The sequence below is a fragment of the Eublepharis macularius genome, chromosome 17 (assembly GCF_028583425.1).
Source record: "Eublepharis macularius isolate TG4126 chromosome 17, MPM_Emac_v1.0, whole genome shotgun sequence".
Lineage (NCBI taxonomy): Eukaryota > Metazoa > Chordata > Lepidosauria > Squamata > Eublepharidae > Eublepharis > Eublepharis macularius.
Window position 1 is genome coordinate 34,114,223 of NC_072806.1, and position 22,965 is coordinate 34,137,187.

General features: G+C 43.5%; 1 protein-coding gene across 4 annotated transcripts in view; it reads right to left on the minus strand.

The window, feature by feature from the left end:
• The window catches only part of BCAS3 (BCAS3 microtubule associated cell migration factor), a 745,665-nt gene that overhangs the window by 393,436 nt on the left and 329,264 nt on the right, over positions 1–22,965 (minus strand). For all 4 annotated transcript variants that reach the window (XM_055001162.1, XM_055001161.1, XM_055001160.1 and 1 more), the window contains one exon: positions 11,360–11,510. In XM_055001162.1, the coding sequence (XP_054857137.1) occupies positions 11,360–11,510 (151 nt within the window). The remainder of the gene's footprint in view (positions 1–11,359; positions 11,511–22,965) is intronic.

Below are 22,965 nucleotides of genomic sequence, written 5' to 3' on the forward strand. Positions count from 1 at the left end.
TTAGCCTGGAGAAAAGACGACTGAGGGGAGACATGATAGAGGTTTACAAGATAATGCACGGGTTAGAGAAGGTAGAGAAAGATGTGTTTTTCTCCCTTTCTCACAATACAAGAACTCGTGGGCACTCTATGAAATTATTGAGCAGTCGGGTTAGAACAGATAGAAGAAAATACTACTTTACACAAAGGGTGATAAACACATGGAATTCGTTGCCACAGGAGGTGGTGGCAGCTACAAGCATTGCCAGTTTCAAAAGGGGACTGGACAAATATATGGAGCAGAGGTCCATCAGTGGCTATTAGCCACAGGAGATAGATGGTATTCTCTTTGTGGGGAGGTGGTGCTCTGTTGTCTTGGTGCTGGAAGGAAGGCAGTGGGAGGGCATCTGGTGTCCTGGCCTCACTGACAGTCCTTTAGATGGCACTGGATTTCTAGCCACTGTGTGTGACAGAATGTTGGACTGGATGGGCCACTGGCCTGATCCAACATGGCTTTGCTTATGTTCTTATGTTCTTATTAGTCTGTCTGTAGCAGTAGAAAAGAGCAAGAGAAGCAACTATAAGACTAACAACATTTGTAGTAGGGTAGGAGCTTTCGTGAGCCACGGCTCTGAAGAAGTGAGCTGAATTCTTCATGTTGTTATCCACCCACCCCAAATCCAGATCTTGAACCATCCAGGAAAGATGGCTTTCAGTCCTGCCTCCCCCAAACAACCCGTTTAATAGACATGTAACAGAGCAAATTCTTAATTAAACATTAGCAGCAATTTCCATTTAACATAAATATCACATGATTAAAGCACAAAGTAAAAAACCCAGCATTTGGTGACTGAACAAAATGAACACATCCATAAAGCGGAAAAGGCTTTAGGTCGCCTCCTTGATAGGCAGGCCATGTGGAATGGGTAGGCCACGGCTATTTCAATTGTACTTCAGGACACAGGTGATAGTTCTATTGAACGTCTGTGTTTCTGTCCACCTCACAGATTCCATACACTCACTTCTAGACATGTTATTAAAACTGCCTGTATGGTAAGTATGCAGGTCAAATGCACAAATCCTTTCTGCAGAAATGAGTTCCTAATATTGATACAGTTAATTACGTTATGGGGAAAAATGGCTCTTAAAGTGCAATGCTTTTTGGGCTATTGCATCATGAATGTTGTATCCAAACGGGGTTGAGAGCCAAGCCTCCTCACACCCGGAAATCACTTTGCTCTATTGAACTAGCTGACTGATATGACAACTGTTAAGATTAATGGTTGGAGAAGGAACTGTCTCAAAGTTTCCCCAGCAGGAAAGTGGGGATTCAGTGTTGCTGACATGCAGGGCTTTTTTTCAGGGGGAATGCAGGGGAACGGAGTTCTGGAACCTCTTGAAAATGGTCACATGGCTGGTGGCCCCGCCCCCTGATCTCCAGACAGAGGGGAGTTGAGATTGCCCTCCGCGCCGCTGAGCGGCGCGGAGGGCAATCTCAACTCCCCTCTGTCTGGAGATCAGGGGGCGGGGCCACCAGCCATGTGACCATTTTCTCTGAGGGCAACCCACTGAGTCCCACCACTTCTTTTCCCGGAAAAAAAGCCCTGCTGACATGCATACCCCCAACAACACAGAAACTACCCAGCAGGATCACACTTACAGCAAAAGCCAGAGCATAGGAGTAAAGCTGACCGTCCTTATACTTTTACTAACGCATCTCTTTGAGACCACTTCTCTACAGTACAGCCCTGTGCCATTTAAATAGGATTGCCTTGTAAAACTTTAAAAGAGGGCTCAGAGCCCTTTTCAGACATGACACAACAAGCCTGGAGGGCCAGTCAGCCTTCATACCCTCATGTCGCAGCCTCAGGAGCAAAGTCAAGAGAACTGGATCTTGCCAAAGGTCACCTTGATAATCTGTGACAAAGCACATGTGCTCCACCAGTCCCAGTTTAGCAGGGGCTTTCCCTGTTTTCCCAATATCTACTGCCCCCATTTTTCTGCCTTTTGGGAATGCCGTGTACAAATGTTGTTAGTGTGAATTGCTAGATGTGTCATTCTTTCTCAGGGTTCTAAAACCTCCAAGGCAGGAAGCAGATGCATTTCTGTTGCACATACATATAAAAACCACAATAGGATGTCATGTCATGCCCAGCCTGCTATTCCGCAAGCTGATGGTGCACATTTTGAACTGCTGATGATTGATTGTGGGACAATTCTGTTTTCCTAGTGCACTTTACAGATTTTTAAAAACACGGTCACTGCAATGTAAATGAACAACAACCTGAAACCTGGAGGGGGGCAAGGAATTGTCTGTTAGAGGTTTATCTAACCCTCCCTCTGCAAAGTTCAGTACAGCACACTGCATTTTATCTTCATCACAACACTCCTATGACGTAGGTTAGGGTGGAAGAGAGTGACTGATCCAAGATTACCCACTGAATTTCCTGGGTGAAGGCACAAATAGATAAAACGCTGGGAGTTCCAAGAACGGAGGCCCCAGGCATTTTCTTTCTCTCTAAAAATCAGGCGCAGAGGGTCCAGCATTCAGATTGGAACCATGGCACAAGGGGAGAGAGGACCACCATTTCCCCTGTTTTGGCCCTGTTTTGCCATTCTGTCCTGGGGTGAAGGAAAGTAGCATGGCATAGCCCAATCTTGTCAGACCTCAGAAGCTAAGCAGGGTCTGTACTTGGATGGGGGATCACCAAAGAAGACTCTGCAGAGGAAGGCAATGGCAAACCAACTCTGCTCCTCGCTTGCCTTGAAAGCCTCTTGCTGGGGTCGCCGTAAGTCGGTTGTGACTTGACAGCATGTATACACGTACATTTAACATCCCTGGAGAGCAGCTATTTGTCCCATAGGGGAAACATATAGGCACAACTGTAAGCTTCACTCATATCACAGGTCCATTCCAAATGAGACCCCTGTATTGATTTCTACATAGGGATCCTATTTTCCTAGTGTAGGCGGGGGATCCTCCACTTTCACCCTCTGCCCCCCGCCTCCACTTACCTGCTGGTGGGGAAGGAAGACCCAGGAACATGCCTCCTGGGCATGCTCCTGGGGCAGCGCGACGATGTCACTGACAAGATTGCGTGGCCCCGAGAACACTCCAGCACTTCACTGCAGGCCACTAAGTGAGGCTCTAACTTTGGGTCTCCCAATTCCCAGCCTGACTCTCTAACCACCACCCTACACTGGCCCTTTGGGAATGATTTGCCATAACAAGGGCCTTACAAAGGTGCTGTAAGGAGGTTATCAGGGGGTTCTTCCATACGTGCAGCCAGGGCTCACAGTAGATCCTAGAATATACAATATGCTACTCTCACAGCTTGGGCCAGCTGACAAGCACAGCAGGATCTGAATCCAGTAGCACCTTAGAAATCAACAAGATTTTCCAGGATACAGCTTTGGAGAGTAAAGGCTCATGTCTTTAGATCTGAAGAAGAGAGATTTGACTCTTGAGAGCTCTCACCACGGAAAACCTTGTTGGTCGCTGTGGTGCAACTGGACTCAAATCCTGCTGCTCTACTGCCCCCCCCCCGAAGTCTTGCCAGGTAGGGGCAGCTCATTTGCATAAGGTCCCAGCCTTAAGGACAACATCCTAAGGAATCTGTGGCAGCTGAGAAGGATTTTGTAAAGCAATGGCAAGAACCTTCCCACATGTTCCCCAGCATGAATGTAATGTTTTAAAGATGGTGCAAGTCGGGAACCAGCCATTTCTCTATTCTACTTAGAGCCCCAGCTCAGACTAGGATATAAAGCTGAATCCATAAATCACAACACTGTTTAAAATAGTAACACTTGTGAAATATTTATCACCTGAGAAAATAATTCCCATAAACGTGCCAAGTCGGTTTTATGCATTTGAAACGTAAGGAATTTAATTCAGACTTTCCCCCGCTTCTTTTAAAGTTTGTTTTTGGTTCTCCTTTGTTATTTCCTATATAACTGGTGTAGTTCTTCTTGCATTTTTTTTTTGGTCCTGGAAAGGATTACAGACTCCAGAGTTCAAAAGGGATCAAGCGGATATCAGTGATTTTATGAACAAATAGTACACGAGATGGGAAATGTTAATGCTGATAACATCTTGGCCAGATCCCACATCAAAAACGGGCTCTCTGCATTCCCGCTGCCATTCTGGAAAAACAAACAAAGAGGGCACAGCCCCACCTTGCTGGAGAGGAACTCCTTGCTAGCTGAAGTTTTCTGGGATGGGGCAAAGGTCAGATCGGCCAGTACGGGCCCCCTTCATTTTGCAGGGCTGAATCCAAGGGCCGTGCAGCCGAGGGCGCTCTGAACTGGCATTTCTTGGCCGGCTGCGTCCTCATGCCTTGCTGGGCCAAACTTTAAAAACGCTTTAAAATCGCACTACAGTTAGCTATTAATTTTTTATCCCACACTTCCTTCACTGTCGTATATGACTATCCCCCCTCCATTTTATCCTCACAATGATTCTGTGAGGTTGGTCAGGGTTAGACAGAGTGACAGGCCCGAGATCACTCAGTAAGTTCCATTGAAGAAAGGGGATGTGGACAAGGGATATTTTTAGTCCTAGACTGATGCTTAACCACTACACCAATCTGCCTCTTACAATAATACCAATAACTTAGTTTTAAAAACCTTATAAGCAAGAGAAACGTCTCTGGAATTAGGAGCTACCCAGTATTGAACATGTGAAGCTGCTTTATACTAAATCAGAATAAGTCTATCAAGCTTGGTATTGTCTGCTCAGACTGGCAGCAAAGGCCTCTTGCATCACCTATTATCTGATCCTTTTAAGTGGAGATGCCATGGATTGAACTTTGGATCCTCTTCATGCAAAACAGATGCTCTACCATTGAGTCACAGCCTCTCTCCGTGCCTTTTAACATCTGGAATTGGCTAGGGAGCAGATTAGAGACTGCTGAAAAAGTGATAATGTTAACATTAATTAATAAACCACAAACTTCCACCCTGTCTTGCCTTCCAAGAAGCTCGTGGTGGTGGTGGTGGTGGGGGGAGTAATCTGATTTTATCCTCTCACTTGAGGTTGGAGAGGAATAGAGTGTGAGAATAGCATAAAGAACTATCCAGCCCCATCTAGGTCCAGCGGCATATTATAACTAGCACAGAGGTCAACAGAGTTCCGTCCCCCAGCCTACACACATCTGAGGTCCCCCCCCCCACTCCTCATAATGACTGGGTCAACTGCAGCACATGCACACTGAAAAGGCACTATTTACTGAGCCATCCTTCTATGCTGATATTCAAGCATGCACCTGACCCTATGTGGGGAGGGACTGTACACTCAATCAGCTTCATGGGCAAGCAGCAATTCGAACCCTGGTTTCCCTGCTCCCGTTTGCCTAACCGATTGTGCAAAAGGAACAATGAAAATGCTGGGGGGTTTTCAAATTGGTAAAATGTTGTCTAAGTAAGAAACAAGTGAAAACAAAGGCATCTCTGGAACAAGAAATTATGTGATGTCCCAGGGTAGTGTTTTCAAAACCCAGAATTGTCTGGGCAGCAGATTATATTTTAAGCTTTAAACACGAACAGATGAAGAAAATGGCTCCCTGCCCCCCAGCCCCCTATCCCTGCCGCTGCACAGGAGACGGCTGTAAAATCCAGTTTAATTCCAGCACTCTTCCTCAGACTAAAGCACAATCACCAATGTTAGGCAGCTGCTTCTAGAGAGAGAAAAATGGGGGGGGGGGGGGAGAGAATGTTTCCTTGGAGCAGTGCTTAAAGGTGTTGCCCATGTAGGTGTAAATACATCTGTCTTTTGCCATTTGTGGTAATGCACTGAGTGTCCTACACTTCTCAGAGTCAGGCAGATGGTCCCTGTCCTCTTCCTACTGCAGGCTCACGTCACTGTGTGTTGCGAGAAATAAAGGGGCAGATGTTAAATACGTTAAACACACGCTTTGCCCCCTGGAGGTTTAAGTTGAAGCTGCTGTCTCAATTTGGCCATTTTAGGCCTTGCCAAGCTCCAGGGAACATCAGCGTGACGCTTGGCTTTTGCTTCACAAAGAGCTTTTTCCATTTAGCAACGAAGGCCCAATCGCAGCTAGCTTCCCTGCTCGAAACTCACATCTCCAGCCTCACTTAAGCTCTTGCAGAGGCCTTGTTCATTTTAGGGAGTGAGCTTCTAGATCCACAGACATTTTAGGATATACCACAATCATGGGATTTGTTTTGAATTTGAATTACTTCTATCCACTACTCCTTTGGTTTGAATTTGCTTCTCTTTTACTCTGTTAAGATTTATTGCAGTTTTAGAATTGCAGCTGGTTTTTAGCATTAGATTGTATTATGAACTGCTAATATTACGGCATGATGCAGCCTAATATTAAGTGCTTTTAAGGGCCATTGATCTCAACAGGATATTTAAGCCTTCCAATTTAAAGGAAAAGGAAAGAAAGAAGCAGGACTGGAAAATGCTGAAAACGTTGACTGCCCTGTGCCAGAGGCTTGAAATGGAGTGCAAGCAGGGGTTTTTTTTCAGCGGGAACGTGGTGGAACGGAGTTCCAGCACCTCTTAAAAATGGTTGATTGCCTGTCTGGGGAAGTGTTTAAAGCTGGCACAAAAAAATCATCCCAGGCCTCACAAAAGCAGAGGGAAAAGATCACAGGATCGCAGAATTAGCTGCAAAAAGGACAGCAGCAGCAAACTGGACTCCAAAAACCATTCCCGCCTCCATTGGGGGAAAAAATCCCCCAGTTTATTTATTTAGTTAGTTACTTCTACCTCGCTTTTCTCTCCAGAAGGGATCCAAAGCAGCCTGCAACATAATTTCCCCCTCTTTTATTTTATTTTCAGAACAACAATCCTGTGAAGCAGGTTAGGCTGAGGGGGTGCGACTGGCACAAGATCACCCAGAGAGCTTCCATGGCAAAGTGCGGATATGAAACGAGGTCTCCCAGATCCTAATTCCAAGCTAACTATTGCCACACACTGGCTCAGTTTGGTTGCCAGACTATGCAAAACTGGCTTTCACCTAAAACCAGGGCTTTTTTCAGCTGGAACACAGTGGAACGGAGTTCCAGAACCTCTTGAAAATGGTCAGATGGCCAGTGGCCCCACCTCCTGATCTCCAGACAGAAGGGAGTTTAGATTGCCCTCCGCACCGGCAATCTAAACTCCCCTCTGTCTGGAAATCAGGGGGCAAGGCCACCAGCCATGTGACCATTTTCTCCAAGGGCAATGTAAACTTTAAAAAAACTCCCCCCTTGTTCCAGCTGACCCAAAGTGACATCATTGTGCAGTCTTGAGTTCCACCACCTCTTTTCCCAGAAAAAAGCCCTGAGTATAAGGTAGAATATTTAGTGTATGAGGTAGAAAACTATTTTTGCTTAAAAAGCAGCGAGGAAATTCAAATGGCACAGCCTGATGTTAATTATAGATACCCACACAGAGTATTTACTCAAAAGGAAGACAACCATGCTAAAAACGTTATACTTAAAAAGTGTTTTTATTAGTACTATTTGAATTTAAGATGACCTCTTTTATGGCATATTTGGGGGGAAAGTCTTGCATTTGAGTAAAATACAGTGTGTGCATATTTGTCATGTTTCATTGCCCTAAATTAAGATTCAAACTATGTTAGCTCAGTTCAGGCATACAGTGATCCCATAGTTTATTGGAACTCTGGTGTGTTTGTAAAAGCAGGATTTGGCTCACAGATGATCATTCAAATCCTATTTTGCTTTGACAAATTCTTTCCCCTGCGAAGATCCGGTTGGTATCCCAGATTGCATTGTGATGAGGGCAGTGCCAGGTGAGGGCAGTGCCAGGGAGCAAACCAGGGTTAAGCAGGGTTCATGTCTTGTGAAGTCTTCATTAAAACTAATTGTGGCAGGTGAACCAGCTTCACATCATAGTTTCAGACCATAGTCTGACAGCAGATCCCTAAACTTACCAATGCTAATGAAGTGGGCTGTATTTGGGCAATCTCACTAACCAGGGTTAGTTAAATTAAACTAGTTTCACACATTGCATCTGAACAGAGCTGTTGGTGACTGGCCCAAATCACACACACACACACACACTTGTGCTTAAGAAATATCATCTTACTATTTCAATACATTTGGTGACTGACTCGAATGTAAGCAACATCGATGCCTAGGATGGAGGACCTATTGGGAACCCTCCATACAATGACTTCTATGATGGAAGAAAATCAGCAAATAAATAAACAGTTGCTATCAGGATGCCTTGAGAAAATGTAGGACCACCAGACCTTGTCAGAATGCAGTATATGCTGGGAAAACAAGATTACGATAACATTAAGCAATTCTATTGCGCTTTTTGAGTTACCAAAGACCATCTCAGTAATCATTTCCCACTCACTGCGTTTCAAGAAAATGGAGGACTTTGAGCCACTGTGGATGGTGAAAAAGGCAGGGTATAAAACTTTTTTTAAAAGCAAGGCAATTCTCATTAATTCTTACATCAAGCCTGTTTGATAAATCAGTATTCTAAATCCCATATGTGAGTGTGGGAGGGGGGCAGGATTTGAAGCTGAGAGAAAGACGTTTGTCTAAGGTAATTTGGTGGATTGTCTCATGGCATAGGGAACGTTCAAAGGGGGGAGGGTGTCCAGCAGATAATTCAGCATCGTCTACTCTGTGTAAAGGCCCCAGTGGGCTAGGGACATTTCTTGCACTATATGGGTATTATATAGTTGGAATGAATACAGCTTCTTTTCATTATGTTTGACTTATCTGCTGCTGCACCTGCCCCTACAAGACCAGTTAAGTTAAGGCAAAATGACAACTCCATGAGCAATCTGTCCACTTCCAGGGCCACAAAGCCCTGTCCCCTCCGTTCTTTTTAACTTTATCTGACCCAGCCCTCTGGCATAATAAAAATGTCTCCTTTGCTAATTTAGCCATGAGCCAAAATTTCATCTGGCTCTACTGTGCACCCAAAGCTCTACGTACCCAAAGGGTCTCTGCTTTCTTTCGCAAGATAAGGAATGGACATAATGGTCTGTCCCCCTTGGCTATTAAAATATTGGAACGAAATTTGGTATACATGTTGTGTGTTTCACTGAAAGTACAGTACCATGCCCACTCCCTTGATAGGTGGGAGGGAGGAGAGATGGAAATGGGATAACTTGATTGAGCATCAAATTATTACAATGAAACATGGCAATTATTTTTATAATATAAATCTTCATTTGAAATTTGAACACCGGGTGACCTCCCTCATACGATTTTTAAAATGGCGAGGGAAAGGGAGGAAGGAAAATTGCAAGAAATGCATTGTGATGTCACAGCCTCCAGAACATTGTGTTGTTACCTTGCAAGTTTATTTTGACTTGTAATGTTCGCTATTCCAGTGGTTCTGAACAACTGACACAGTACATATGCAAGAGTTCATCCTTAAAATGCCTGTTTATTACAATAGGGATAGCAGATATGAAGGGATCCCAGGCCCCTTAGTGGGGACAGGATATCCTCTGCTCCTACGCTCCACTTCTCTCCACTACTCACTTGGCCGGAGGGGGAGGTGGGAGAACAGGCCTCTTGGGTCCGCTCCTGGAATGACGTGATGACATCATGTCAACACGTCATCCCAGGAGCATCACTCCTGGGAGTGATGTCATCATGCAGATGTTTATTGGGTTTGCATTATAACTTCCTGGCAAAATCAGAAGCTGTGGGTCTAGCCAGCAGGGAAAGGCTACACATGGCAAATCTACACATTGCAAAAGCAGCAGAGGTCGTTGCAAGCAATTTCCTCTCAATCATCGTATGCTGGTCCCTAGAACATGTGAAACCGGGTTCAGTGAGGTGTGCTCTAGTTGCTAAATAAAGTACTTTTCTCTGGCTATCTTCAGAGGCTGTTTCAAAAACACTCCATACGCTCAACTCATGGGCACAGTATTTTGAGAACTGGGGGATCACAGGGGATATTTCCTCATTATTTCTTAGTTTGTACTGCATACAATGAGGCTACACTTAAGTCCTCTGCCCGCTCGCTTTGACTCCTTGCCCAATCTTTTGGTAAACAAAGATATTGTTGAAAAGAATCAGCCTCTTTCGCACTGGGCACTTAAATGCTTTATAAAACATCCATGTGACAGATTTCCTAAAAATATCTGATATTTTATATTATTTGACTATGTTTTGTTTCCAGATTTGGAATTGCTGCACAGTAAGGTTATGCTGTAAGGGCAAATTTGATTTGTTATGACCTACCCTCAAGTTGATGGCACACATTCAACAGTGAACAGAGCGAGTTCCCAGAAGGAAGCTTTGTTGCTTTCCCTCCCCAAAACCTGCTCTGAGGTTCAGGGGAACCCCAGGGACAGCTACCATGGGAAAGGGAATCCAATGCAAATCACTGCCCCTATTTCCATTCATACAGAAGGATTTCCTGAGCAGAATAAGAATTTGCAGAAGGAAGGGTCTGTTTCCACTGCTTGCCCCTACTCTCTCTATCCCCTGATGCTATTCCTAAGTGTCCTGCAATCCTCAGGAGCAGGGGGGTTGGCTGCCAGCAGTGGGAACTGAGAAGGCAGCAAATATCTCTTCTACAAACTCTAGTCTTTTTTGTGGTTGGTTGGCTCCAAGTTCATAAAACTTCATATTGAACTGGACAAGTTTTGAGAAGGGAAACTAAAAACAGACTGATGTAAGTGGGTACAACAAACACTCTACTCTTGTATGGACAAAGATAGACTCAGCAGTTTCAGAAAGGCAAAAGAGGTTTGCTAGTACCCAAAACATGCATCCCCCCCCCTGCTCTTGTCTTGGGATAAGCACTTTAGAACCGCAATGCTCCCACTTGCCCTCATTGTACTTCTTTTGTTGTCTTGATTTGGGGCTGGATTCGTTCTAAAAAAGCCAGCTCAGATCAAGCAAAACCACTGTGTCAAATGAGTCCCAATCTTTACTCTGAGTATGTCTTAATTTAACATAGCAACCGGTGGTAGGCAAAGTTGGGCGAGGAGGAAGAATTTTAAAAAAAGATACAATTTGAAAAATACTCTCCTACCTGTGTATGCCACATTCTATTATACTACTCAGAAACATACTTTAGATTGCTTAGCAGAACCCAGAAAATCTTCTGTTTTAGTTACTAATTAGCTCTGATGTCAAGAAATAAAATCCCTTGAATGGTTTAAAGAAAACGAGCCATCGATTTTTTTTAAAAGACCTCTCTGAAAATTCCAGACAAATATTTACATCCTTGCTTCAGACGCCCTGTGGTTCTTTACATGCTTGATTTTCTATCCAACTTTCTCTCTTTAGTACATACCAGAGAAACATAAAGCATTAAACAGAGGTATTGCTGCTAACATGAATTCGCACTTCAGGCCCGTACAAAGACATTTCAAATATATATATGTGTGTGTGTAATGATCCAGAAAGGTTTCATTTACCCCGTGCGTTTGGTGATGGTTCCCAGAGTCATGGGCTGCTTGATTTGAGCTAGAGGTACCACCACAGTCAGGCTCGGAAGAGGAGAAAGCCGCGGGTTTCCAGGATTGTTGTTGGTGAAATTGTTGTACGTGTCTTGACTGTTCAATTTACCTTGGCGAGAGAGGGGGAAAAGAAGGAGTGTTTATTATGGAGAACTTTGGTCTCTCTCCCACCCCCACTTCTACATACGGACATCCATCAGTGTATGCTCGCACATGTATACATGGGCCAGAGTGGGGTATTTCACCAAACTGTCATTGACAACAAGAAGAAAAAGGGAGCGTGATACAAACGTGTTGCACATATGAGTCCCATCTACACAAGCCGGTTTCTGCATGCATAGCTGATAATGATGTGCATCTGGATGTTCATTTCTGTCCACATAATGATTCTTAGATGGGTCCTACAGCTGCCTCTTTTGGTGCAAATTCCTAGCCAAGGCACGCAGTGTTCATAAGTGGCTAGTTGCCGAAGACTACCACTGGAAAAGGTTCATAAAGTTATATCCTTACTCCCATGCTAGTTTAGCTGATCCCACACCCTCACAGAACTCCCAGAGATTGCACATTTCCCCATTTACTACAATATCAAGGACAATGCCCCACGTGGAAGGTAAGCATTCACACTGTATTCTTCCGCAAACTGTTTTGGACAGGGAATATATTGTGCACAATTGAGTTCCATGCAACAACAGACTTTTGAGACATAACAGCCATGTGTGCCTGGTCATCGTAAAGCCTGAAGACTGGCTATGACTGGCAATTTTAGATGGTTATCCAATATGTGGATTTTACAACCCAATCCTGAGCATACTGACTTAGAGCTAAACTACAAGAGAAAAATTACACAAGTACGTGAAGGGAGTCGCAGTGTTAGCCGGGAAGCTGAGTTTTAAAAGAGATGGGAAGGCTCTGTCAATTTCCCCTCTCTACAGAGCCAGGGAGATCTCTGCTCAGAGGGTTTGTTTATTTCCTCTTTGCCTCCTAGAAGAGGAGGTGAAACTGACAGAGACTTTGGGGGGCAAAGAGGAAGTTAACAAACCCTCTGAGCAGCCATCACCCTGGCTCTGTAGAGAGGGGAAATTGACAAAGCCTTCTGATCTCTTTTGAAACTCAGCTTCCCAGCTAACACTGCGACTCCCTTCACGTGCTCCTCCCTGTGTGTTTCCTCTCTTGTAGCTTGGCTCTCAGAAGAAAGTCCCCGTGAATTTAATTCTCAAGACAGAATGCACACGATTCCAAGTTTAGGCCATCCAGTTTCCCTCCAGACACCACAGCAGGAGTGCAGCCAGAAGAGTGAGGCGTACCCGGACATTCAGATGGCTACACTTCACCACAATGCAGACATAACATGAAACCACAGTGCATTTTGACTATGGTTGGTTTGTGAAACCAGAACTTGGCTCACAGGGAATCATTCAATTTCTGGTTTCGTTCAATCGTTCAGTGCTGTTTTCACCACTTTTTCCCTGCAGGAATCAGGCTGGAATCTCGCCCTAAGGACAGCACAAAAAATAAGCCAAGATGTCTACATTAATGCATCACTTGGAACCCTAATTAAGACTGTGGTTAATGAACCAGCTTCAAAGCATAGTTTCAGAACCTGATTTTAGCTGCAGTGTTTAATACTAGAACTAACCTACATTCAGACAATCACACTAACCATAATTAATGGGGTGGATCCTACCCCTCTACTACCACTGAGCAAAATTTGAAGACTTCCTCCAGTCTAAAGTACCTTCTTCCAACTTAAGTGGCCTTTTCATTCAGGAAGAGCCACTTAAGTTGAAGGAAGGTTCCTTGGAGAATTCCTGGATCCACCCCAATTTCATCAAAACTCAATTTCAAGGGAGACCTGAACAAAGCTAGTATATAACATAACTTGTCACAGTGGTTCTACGTTTTGTTCATCAGTAGCCATAGGCCTGGTTAGCTTCTAAACCATAAACCAGGTGCAGAGGTTCAATGCAGACATCACATTAAACCATACTTTGCACTACTTGTTCAGATTTGCAATTGGCAAATTATGGTTACAAACTGCTTGCCTGCTTTCATTTCTGTCCTCTTAGCGTTAAAAACAACTACTACAACAACAAACATTCGATTTATATACCGCCCTTCAGGATGACAACATCCACTCAGAGTGGTTTACAAAGTATGTTACTATTATCCCCACAACAAAACACCCTGTGAGGTGTCCCCCTGTGAGGGGACAATAGTAACATACAAACACCCTGTGAGGTGGGTGGAGCTGAGAGAGCTCTGGAAGAGCTGTCACTGACCCAAGGTCACCCAGCTGGCTTCAAGGGGAGGAGTGGGGAATCAAACCCAGCTCTCCAGATTAGAGTCCTACGCTCTTAACCACCACACCAAACTGGCTCTCAAATTTTAAGTGCAATGAGGACAAAGCATAGTATACAAACTCACTTTAAATCACAGTTTGCGATTCTGGCTGATCAAAAGCTGTAGTTTTCTGTTCAGACACTGCACCAAACCCTTGTTCAGCTTCCTTCTCTCTGCTTTTGGTGTAATATCTGAACAGAACCAGAGCCAGAGCTAAAGCTTACTGTAAAATGAATTCTGCTTAAATCCCATTAAAATCAAAGAGATTTCAGCATGCTGAGCTGGATTGGGGCCATTAAAAGTTACTATCTGAACAGATGCCCTCCTTCCTTGCAAATCAATTGCTTGAGAACATGTTGTTGTTCAAAGTGGCAGCTTCTTAACGGGAAATGGAACAGGAATACCATCATGTTAAAAATACTTTTGTCATGTCTACAGTTAATACAGTTAGTCATGTGCCACTTCAGTGACAAAATCATTTACAAGAAAAATTGGATCCATTGACAATTTTAAAGTGATAGAATTAAAACATGCGGAAAGGCCTTCCCCCTGCTCCCACAGTTTCATATCATCCACACAATCTAATGACAAAGAGAACGTCTAGTGGATTGAAAGCCAGTGGAGGGAAGGTGCACCATCCAAAGAAGTTAACTGGAACAGAAACTGTGGAATGTGCAGTTAGAAATAAAAATCTCTAATCAAATCTCAGAAAATAAAACTATTTAAAGAAAAAACACACTTCATGTTCTTTCATAATATGGCTCTGTAAAGAAAAGGTTTATGATGGTAAATCTTTGCCTCCCTATTAAATAATCTGCATAAATTAACTAAGCTACTTGATACAGAGGAGACTATTTGTGAACTGCTGTTTTGGTTGCTTTGATTATTTGAACCTTAAGTACTTCGAGGGCAAGGCGGACAATGCAAAATTAAATACAAACCTTTCGTGCGAGCGTTTTTATGACAGTGGACATCTGACTGCCATCCTTTTTAAAAAAGATTGTCATCTTTCAACAGGTTTTAAGGGTTTTATTTAGTTGGGTTGAGGGCGTTCTTCCCTGCTCTCCTTCCCGCCAACTGCTTTTTCCAATTGCATCTTAAAAGAGCCCCTCCATTGCCTAGAACGTGCCGCACTGCTCTTCCTTATCTTGCTCTTTTAATGTCAAATTATTGTCCCCTCCCCTTATACTCTCTATTCTACAGGTTCTTCCTTGTTTCGCAGCCACACATTTCCATTTCTCTGCCTCACCTAGGTCTCCCCCCCCCCCCGCTTGCTCCTTAAATTTGGAACGCTCTGCGTGAAGAAATCCAGTCCAATCCTGCTTGGTTTTCAAGAAGGTTCTTAAAATTCATTTGTTTTCTTTAGAGTTAACTTGATCTGATTAAAAATGTTCTCTGTTTCCTATTCCTCTCTTTCATTTTATCTTTATCATTTTAATTGTAAGCTTTGGTTTCCCTTCTTTTTGTACGTTGCCTAACTGTGCAGGACTCTACTATTACTAATGTATCTTAATTTCTGTTCAACTTAATCTTCTCATTTCAAAATTATTCACATAAATGTGTAACATAGATAAATGAAAACAGTTATAAAAGTAAGTTTTTAAAAAAGACTCACAGCAGATAGGACAAACGTAGAATTATAGAATAAGGACAGCCAGGGCAGGGGCGAGGGCAGCGGCGAGCTAGACCCACTTTCCCAACACGCACACAGAAGGACTACAAAGAAAGTTTGCAGCAATTTGACTCAAAGCACAGATCCTTTGGAGACATTTTTAAAGGATTTGTTTTTGCATGCTGTAAATTGTGATATATATCTGAACCTGGCTTGGTTAAGGACCTACCTTCAACCCTTTCTAGAATATTTTCCACATGCAGATGTTAGAACAAGTAGTTCTCTCATGTTACATAGATATTTATTCAAGTCTCTATTGTGTAACAGCACTTCTGCTCTCCAACATCCATACATTACTAGTCATCTGGTAAATTTAGCCTAGGTTGCACCTCAGAAAGCATAAAATAACCATCTAATAATGTTTACGTACATATCCTGCATTGTACATTTTCCTCATATACCTCATATGTGCTTTCTTTGTTGCTCTTTATACTGCAGCCTTTGGTCAAAGTAAAGCAATATACGCAGGCATGACTGAATCAAAGTTAAACACTTTTACAATGCATTAATTGCAATGAGAGATGAACACACAACTTGCACTTAAAATCGGTGGAGCCTGAAACTTTGGCTGGATCATGGGCCCACTCCAGATACTATTTGCTCCAGCAAGTGCCTGCTGTTTGTCCCATCTATGGCTGAGGTACATTCCAACTCAGCCAGGGCTTGGACTTCTTGGTCACTGTCAGATTTTATGGAATGGCTTGCTGGGTAGGCCTAGGAATGTGTAGCCTTTGCCAGCCAATCAAAAAGGCATCTAATGCAGTCCTTTTGCTGCAGATGCTGGGCTGTGTATTTTATCCTGGAGATGGGCCTGCTGGTTTTGTTGTTACTTGCTTTGTTTTTGGAGGCTGGCCATTTCCCAAGTTGAACTGTGAAGCGTCTGTGTTTCAGAGTGTTTTTATATTATACTGTCTGGGGTATGCTGTAGGCACATTGATCTGTGAGCCTCATTGGGTCTCTTTTGAGAAAAGGCTGGACGCGTGTGTTTTTAAAAAATAAATAAATTTGTATCAGGCAGAGACCTGGCTTCAGCTCGGTGACAGAAAGGAAAGGAATCTTCAAGGTTGTGTTGGATGGGGTGGTGGTGGTATCGGAGTAATGTTACTCATTCTTACAGCATGAAGTTGCAGTGTCTACTCAGAAACAAATCTCCAGTAGAAATGACCCTTTAGTAAGAGTGCACAAGACTGCAGCCTTAACTCTCCCAGCCTACGACAATTGTGATGTTTCAACATTTTAAAGGAGTAATAATAATTAAATAAATATAGAAATAATAGAACACATGCTTAAATAAATAATAGAACACATACTAAACTAAAATTGTATTCCAATCCAAAGAATATATGTGCTGCACTAGTTACAGGAATGACAAGAAGCATATTTATTATGCACCTAAATAATTAGGCACCATATAATAGGTTAAAAACACTAATCCTGAAGGCATAAAATACAACATACATGCCCGTAATGTGACATGATTCTCTTCCATTATGTCTCACTCTTCAGCCAACAAGCTTTCCCCCTTCAGTTGGAGGAGCAAAGGGAAAGGAAGCAAGCTTCAAATTTTGTGGCCAGCTGAGAGCAGGAGAAAAGGATGGAAGAGAGATGCAGAAGAAAGAGGGGGCCTCGTCTGTTTACGAGAGCCTCAAAAGCACTCCAAGACAAATGAGCTCCGCAGACTTAAAAGGGTTAGATCATTAGCTTGTTTTTCTGCATCCGCCCAATGCTGTGAAATGAGGGGCTTTCTCTTGAAGGGGTGGGGGGGACGACGACAAAAAGGGAGCCATGTTCAAATTAGGTTCCTAAACAACCGCTTGTGTTTTGTATAGATATTATACAAGCCCAGGGCAGAAGCATACAAAATTCTCAGCTGAAGTGCAGACGCCGCTTTCTGTAAGGAAGAATAACAGTGTGTGTGTTGGGGGGGGGGGGTTCCTCACAGGAAGCTGGCTGGAAAGCTATAATGGTCCTTCAGATGGATTGAAGGTAGGAAAAGGAAAGGAGGGGGAGAAATATCTTAATGAAGGGCTCATCTTCCTAAATATACTCGTGGCTTCCTTTGCCTCCTCCCTCTTTTTTGGTCATTTAATACTGTACATAACTGTTACCTCGGCATGGTTTTAATGTTTGTTATGCTATCAAACAGCCCCGAATTCCCATATTGCAGCCCACAGCAAACTGAGGAAGAGTTTTGGTATGTGCAGCCTGTGAACAAAACAACGAAAGGGCACCCCGGCTCTTGTGAAAATCTAATCCACTGAATGAAGACAAAAGGAGGCTTAAATTGCCATTTATAGAATTTCAAGCATTTTTTTTTAAAGGAAAGAAACAAAAAAAGGAGGGGGGATTGTGAATTTATGGAACGGCACAAAGGTATCATCACTGCTATTAAAAAGCAAGTAGATTTTTAATTAATTCCACTAAAGATTTGTTCTTTGTTTACACAGAAAGGCAGTATTCAGCATTTTGTGGTTTAATTAGTTAAGTTTCCATTTTGTCAAGAGAATGTATTCTATTTCCTTCGCCTAGAAATGCACAGAAATGCTCTGAGCTGATTGTCTCACTGATCTTCATTTTCTCTATCCTTCCTTACACATCCTCCACCTTAAGTCAGAAGTAGGATTTATGATAAAAGGCCACAGATCTATCTGCTGAAGGTCACCAACATGTTGTAATGGTAATCTGGAGGTATGCATATCAAATTAAACACATCTATATCTACCATCATGATCTGAGAACTCCCAAGGCATAGAAATCTTTTAATACTGAAAACAGAAGGCGGGAATTTGTGCATTATAATTTGACTCTCAACAGACTTGGTGAGCACCTATTTGCAGGAGGCCAGAATGCAGTACTGCAGAAGCTACAACCTCGGTAAACGGAAGGGAGAAGGGAGCCGCAGGCAGAAACCTCCATTCACAGACACGGCCTCTACAAACATTACACTGTCTGCGTAAGTTGGCGAGATGAAGTTGTTAAATTTCCAAATGCTCCAGTCACTTCCTTGTTCTTGTGCCAACAGATTTAATTTATATACTTGACCAGTTAATTCAATTTATCACCTGCTCCATCCTGAGTACTAAGAGTGCATAACAAATTATGACCCCCCACACACACACTCCCAAGGATAATAACTGGCTCCTCTCTTAGCTTGCCCTGTTCCCATCTATGCAAAAGTTGATGCTGTTGTATTTTTTTAAATGTTGCAACCAGTATGTTTTTAAAACAATTATAATTATTCATTTAAAAAGTAGAGTTTTAAGGTGGCATTTTTATTTTCATTTTCTTTAACAGCTTTGGTTGTTGTTGACAGATGTCTTATACTCTGCCAAGGTCCCTTACCTCCTTAAACTCCGCCCTCTCCATGCTCCCCCCGCAAATCTCCAGGAATTTTCCAACCCAGAGTTGGTGACCCTGATCCATCTGAAACTCATGTGCGCAATGCAGGGCTCATTTCGAGGGGGAACGCGCCAGAACACAGTTCTGGCAGTTCCCCAAAGAGGTCACATGTCAGGTGGCCCCACCCACCTGACAGCCATTTTGGGCCCATTTCAGCCTGGATTGGGGCCGAAACGGCCAGGATAGGGCCTCTGACAGGTGGTGGATCACTCTCCCACTCAGCCGTGGCCCAATCCTGACCATTTTGGGCCCCTTTTTGGCCATTTTCAGCCCCCTTTTGCCATTTTGGGCCCAATTTCGTCCATGAATGGCCAGGATTGGGTCCAAAACAGTCAGGATAGGTGATGTCAGGGAGGTGTCCGGTGATGGCAAGAGGCGTGGCATATGCTAATGGGTTATGCTAATGAGTCCCTCCAGCTCTTTTTCTACGAAATGACCTCTCGCACAATGTAATCCACCTTGGTCCCAGTGTGAAAGGTGGACAATAAACAAATAACAACAACAATAATAGTAGACATTTGGGGGATAATGCAATATAGTTTGACATATAAATATAAGGGACAAGCCAGAGTTCTGAAAGGAATCAGAGAATAGGGGAAGTAAACAACTGACCTAAAGAGCTGCCTTGTAGATACTATAAGCTTTTAGAGGCCTGAACGGCCAATTTCCCCATCTTTCCCCACCTCTTTAACTATCAGCTATTCACAATAGCATTGGGGCTTGGGACCTTTCGGCGGAGGGGCCAGGTGCCAGAAGGTGCAATCGTTACGTCACTTCCACTTGCATGACCGGAGGTAACATCAAGCATTGCCACAAACCTCCAGCAATCCCTTAAAACAGGATGGTTTTCGCATTTCAGAAAGCTTTTCAAATGGCTTAGCATTTTAGTATGATGAAGCAACCAGAAGTAATGCCACACTGGCATTTTAACCCCCATTTTCTCCCACTGCTGCACCAGGCAGCAGCGAGAGATTGGAGGCTGGGGATGGGGGGCAAAAAACCACCAATAAGCAAAAACCACCAGTAAGAATATTAATCGAGGCTCTAGATCCTTCAGAGAAGTGGTCTTCAATCCTTCTGTTGCCAGGACCCACTAGTGGGGGGTGGACCCCTCCCCCAAATCTGGGAAATCCAAAACCGAGTTTCAGGGATCCCAACAAAAATCCAGTTTCTTGAAATCTGGGAAAGATTCTCTGATCTGGTTGTGGGGATAATAATAACATCCTTTGTAAACCACTCTGAGTGGGTGTTAAGTTGTCCTGAAGTTTAAGTTGTATATAAATCAAATGTTATTATTGTTGTTATAATTTCGCTATGGGGAAAACATTTTCAAGCAGGCCCTCAAGCAAAACACACCCAGGGGCAAGGCTGCCAGTGGCCAAAGGCACACTCCCAAATGCAAGCGGAAGCCCAGCAGAACAAAAGTGAAGCAAGGAAATGGATGGAATACCCCCAGAACCAAAACGAGTCAAGGGAACCAACATCAAACCAGAGAATCATGTCAAAACAGAGAATCCCACTCAAACCAAACTGAAGCAAGTGACACGGCTGCACCCAACTGAACCAGTGTCACTTATAGAAGCCAGGCAAATAATGAGAGCTGCTGCACAGATTGGGCGCTCATTTCCCTCTCCCACTCCTCCTGCCTCTCCCTCCTTCCTCCCCCTCCCCTCTTGGAAAAAAGCAGGGAAAGCCCACAAAAGAGCCAGCCAGATGCTGAAGTCACATTTTCAAGATTTACTTGGATTTACCCAGGGGTCTGGATCTGGGTTCTTGGATCAGATCTGGGATTCTCTGATTACATCTGGGAAAGCAGGATTCAGCCCGATCAGCAAAAATCCAGCTTTCTCCTCAAATCCTGGATTGCACACTCCTACCCACTAGGGTTACTAGATTTTCATGTAGAACTTCCAGGAACTTTGGGGGTCTGGCAATGTGGTGGGGAGTGTCCCGTTGGAAAAACTGAGAAAGTCTTGGTTATCACATGCATTACTATGGGGAGGCTGTGAGGGCACAGCTCAATGGAGACCTTTCCCTCCTTGAGACTGCAGAGAGCTGCTACTGGATGAAACTGAGCTAGAAGGACCAAGCGTCTAAATCAATAAAAGGCAATGTCACGTGTACATATGAACTCCCTTCCATGGATGAGGATAATGAGGACCTGTTTGGGGCTCCCCTAATTAAACTCTGAACTGGTACTCTTGTTTGCAAAACCAAGCTGCTACATAAATGCCATGATTTTTCATCCAACAGTCTTTCTATATAAAAGGCAAGCTGTTTTGGCAATGACACACTTTTTATCCTGGTGCGCCTGTGCGGGAGCACCAGGATAAAAAGTGTGTCATGGCCAATGTGGCCTCCAGAGGGTGCTGCTGTGGCAGGATGGCCAGGCAAGCCTGCCTGCCCCTCCACAGGGAGCTGCAGTGGCGGGAACAGCCATGCGAGCCCGCCCACCCCTCTAGAGGGAGCTGTGGCAAGAGAGCCCAACTACTAAAGGAAAATTGGGAGAATCCTAACTCTATATGCCCTGTAGAAACTCTAGAGGAAGCAGATATGCATAATGCCTCTTATTTTGCTTAACTTGTTCTAGTTTAGCTAGTCTTGGTGGAGGGCAATGAAAGGCTCTGAAGCCCCACTTCCAGCCACCCTTCCAATATCTGAGATTTCAGAAGCATTTTCATGGATATCATACTGTTTCCTTTATTAAGAATGCTCCTCTCAAGAAATAATCAGGTATCCACACTGTACTCTCTCTTTTTTAAATAGCAGGGCTTAAAACAGGTGGAGAGAGAGAGAGGTGCCTCCGACCTATGGTGACCCTATGAACGAAAGATCTCCACAATGTCCTATCATTAACAGACATGCTCAGATCTTGCAAACTGAAGGATGGCTTGAGTCAAGCCATCTTGGTTTAGGTTTTCCTCTTTTTCCACTGCCTTCCACTTTCCCTAGTATTATTAACTTTTCCAGTGAGTCTTGTCTTCTCATAATGTAACTAAAGTATGATAGCCTCAGTTTTGTCATTTTAGCTTCTAGGAGAATTCAGACTTGATTTGATCTAGAACCCACTTATTGGTCTTTTTGGTTGTCCATGTTATTCGCAAAACTCTCCTCCAGCACCACTTTTCAAATGAATCAATTTTCTTCCTGTCAGCTTTCTTCATTGTCCAACTTTCACATCCATACATAGTAATGGGAAATACCATAGTTTGGATTATCTTGATCTTCGTTCCCAGAGATACATCGCTACATTTAAGGATCTTTTCTAGTTCCCTCATCACTGTTCTTCCAAGTCTCAAACTTCTTCTGATTTCTTGGTTGCAGTCTCCCTTTTGGTTCATAATTGAGCCAAGGAATAGAAAATCTTGAACAATTTCTATTTCCTCATTGTCAGCTTTAAAATTGTGTAATTCCTCAGTCATCATTACTTTTGTCTTCTTGATGTTCAGCTGTAATCCTGCTTTGGCACTTTCTCCTTTAACCTTCATCAGTATTCATTTCAACAAATCTTCACTATTTCCTGCCAGGAATGTCGTTTCATCTGCATACCTCAAATTGTTAAAGTGCCTTCCACCAATTTTCACTCCACCTTCTTTTAGATCGAATTCAGCTTTCCTTATAATATGCTCTGCATAGAGGTTGAACTGGTAGGGAGATAGTACTCATCCTTGTATGACACCTTTGACAATTGGAAAGCACTGTTTCCCCATATTCTGGCCTAACAATAACCTCTTGTTCAGAGTAGAAGTTGCACATCAAAACAGGAAATACCACAAGGGAAACTATTAATCTTTCCTCAGTAATATAGGCCCTGATTCCTATCCACCTTCACTACAACCACAGCTACTTTATAGGATCAAAATGCAGTTCTGGCATTCCAGGCATGGAATTCCAACACTACATGCAGCTAGGCCCTCCCTGGTATTTTCTGGAAGTGGCATTCTGTGGCTACGGCCATGTTCTACATGCCTGTGGAATTGGGGCATATAACACAGCCGTAGTTTTGGCTTCCACAGCGCTGCCTGTTTGAAGTAAGTGCTGGCTCAAATCAAGACACTGATGAACTGATTAAATACCAAAGACTTGACCACCAGAAAGTGGAGGACTAAGAGTACAAATCTTTAAGGCCCTAGCCACTCTAGACCCACACAGT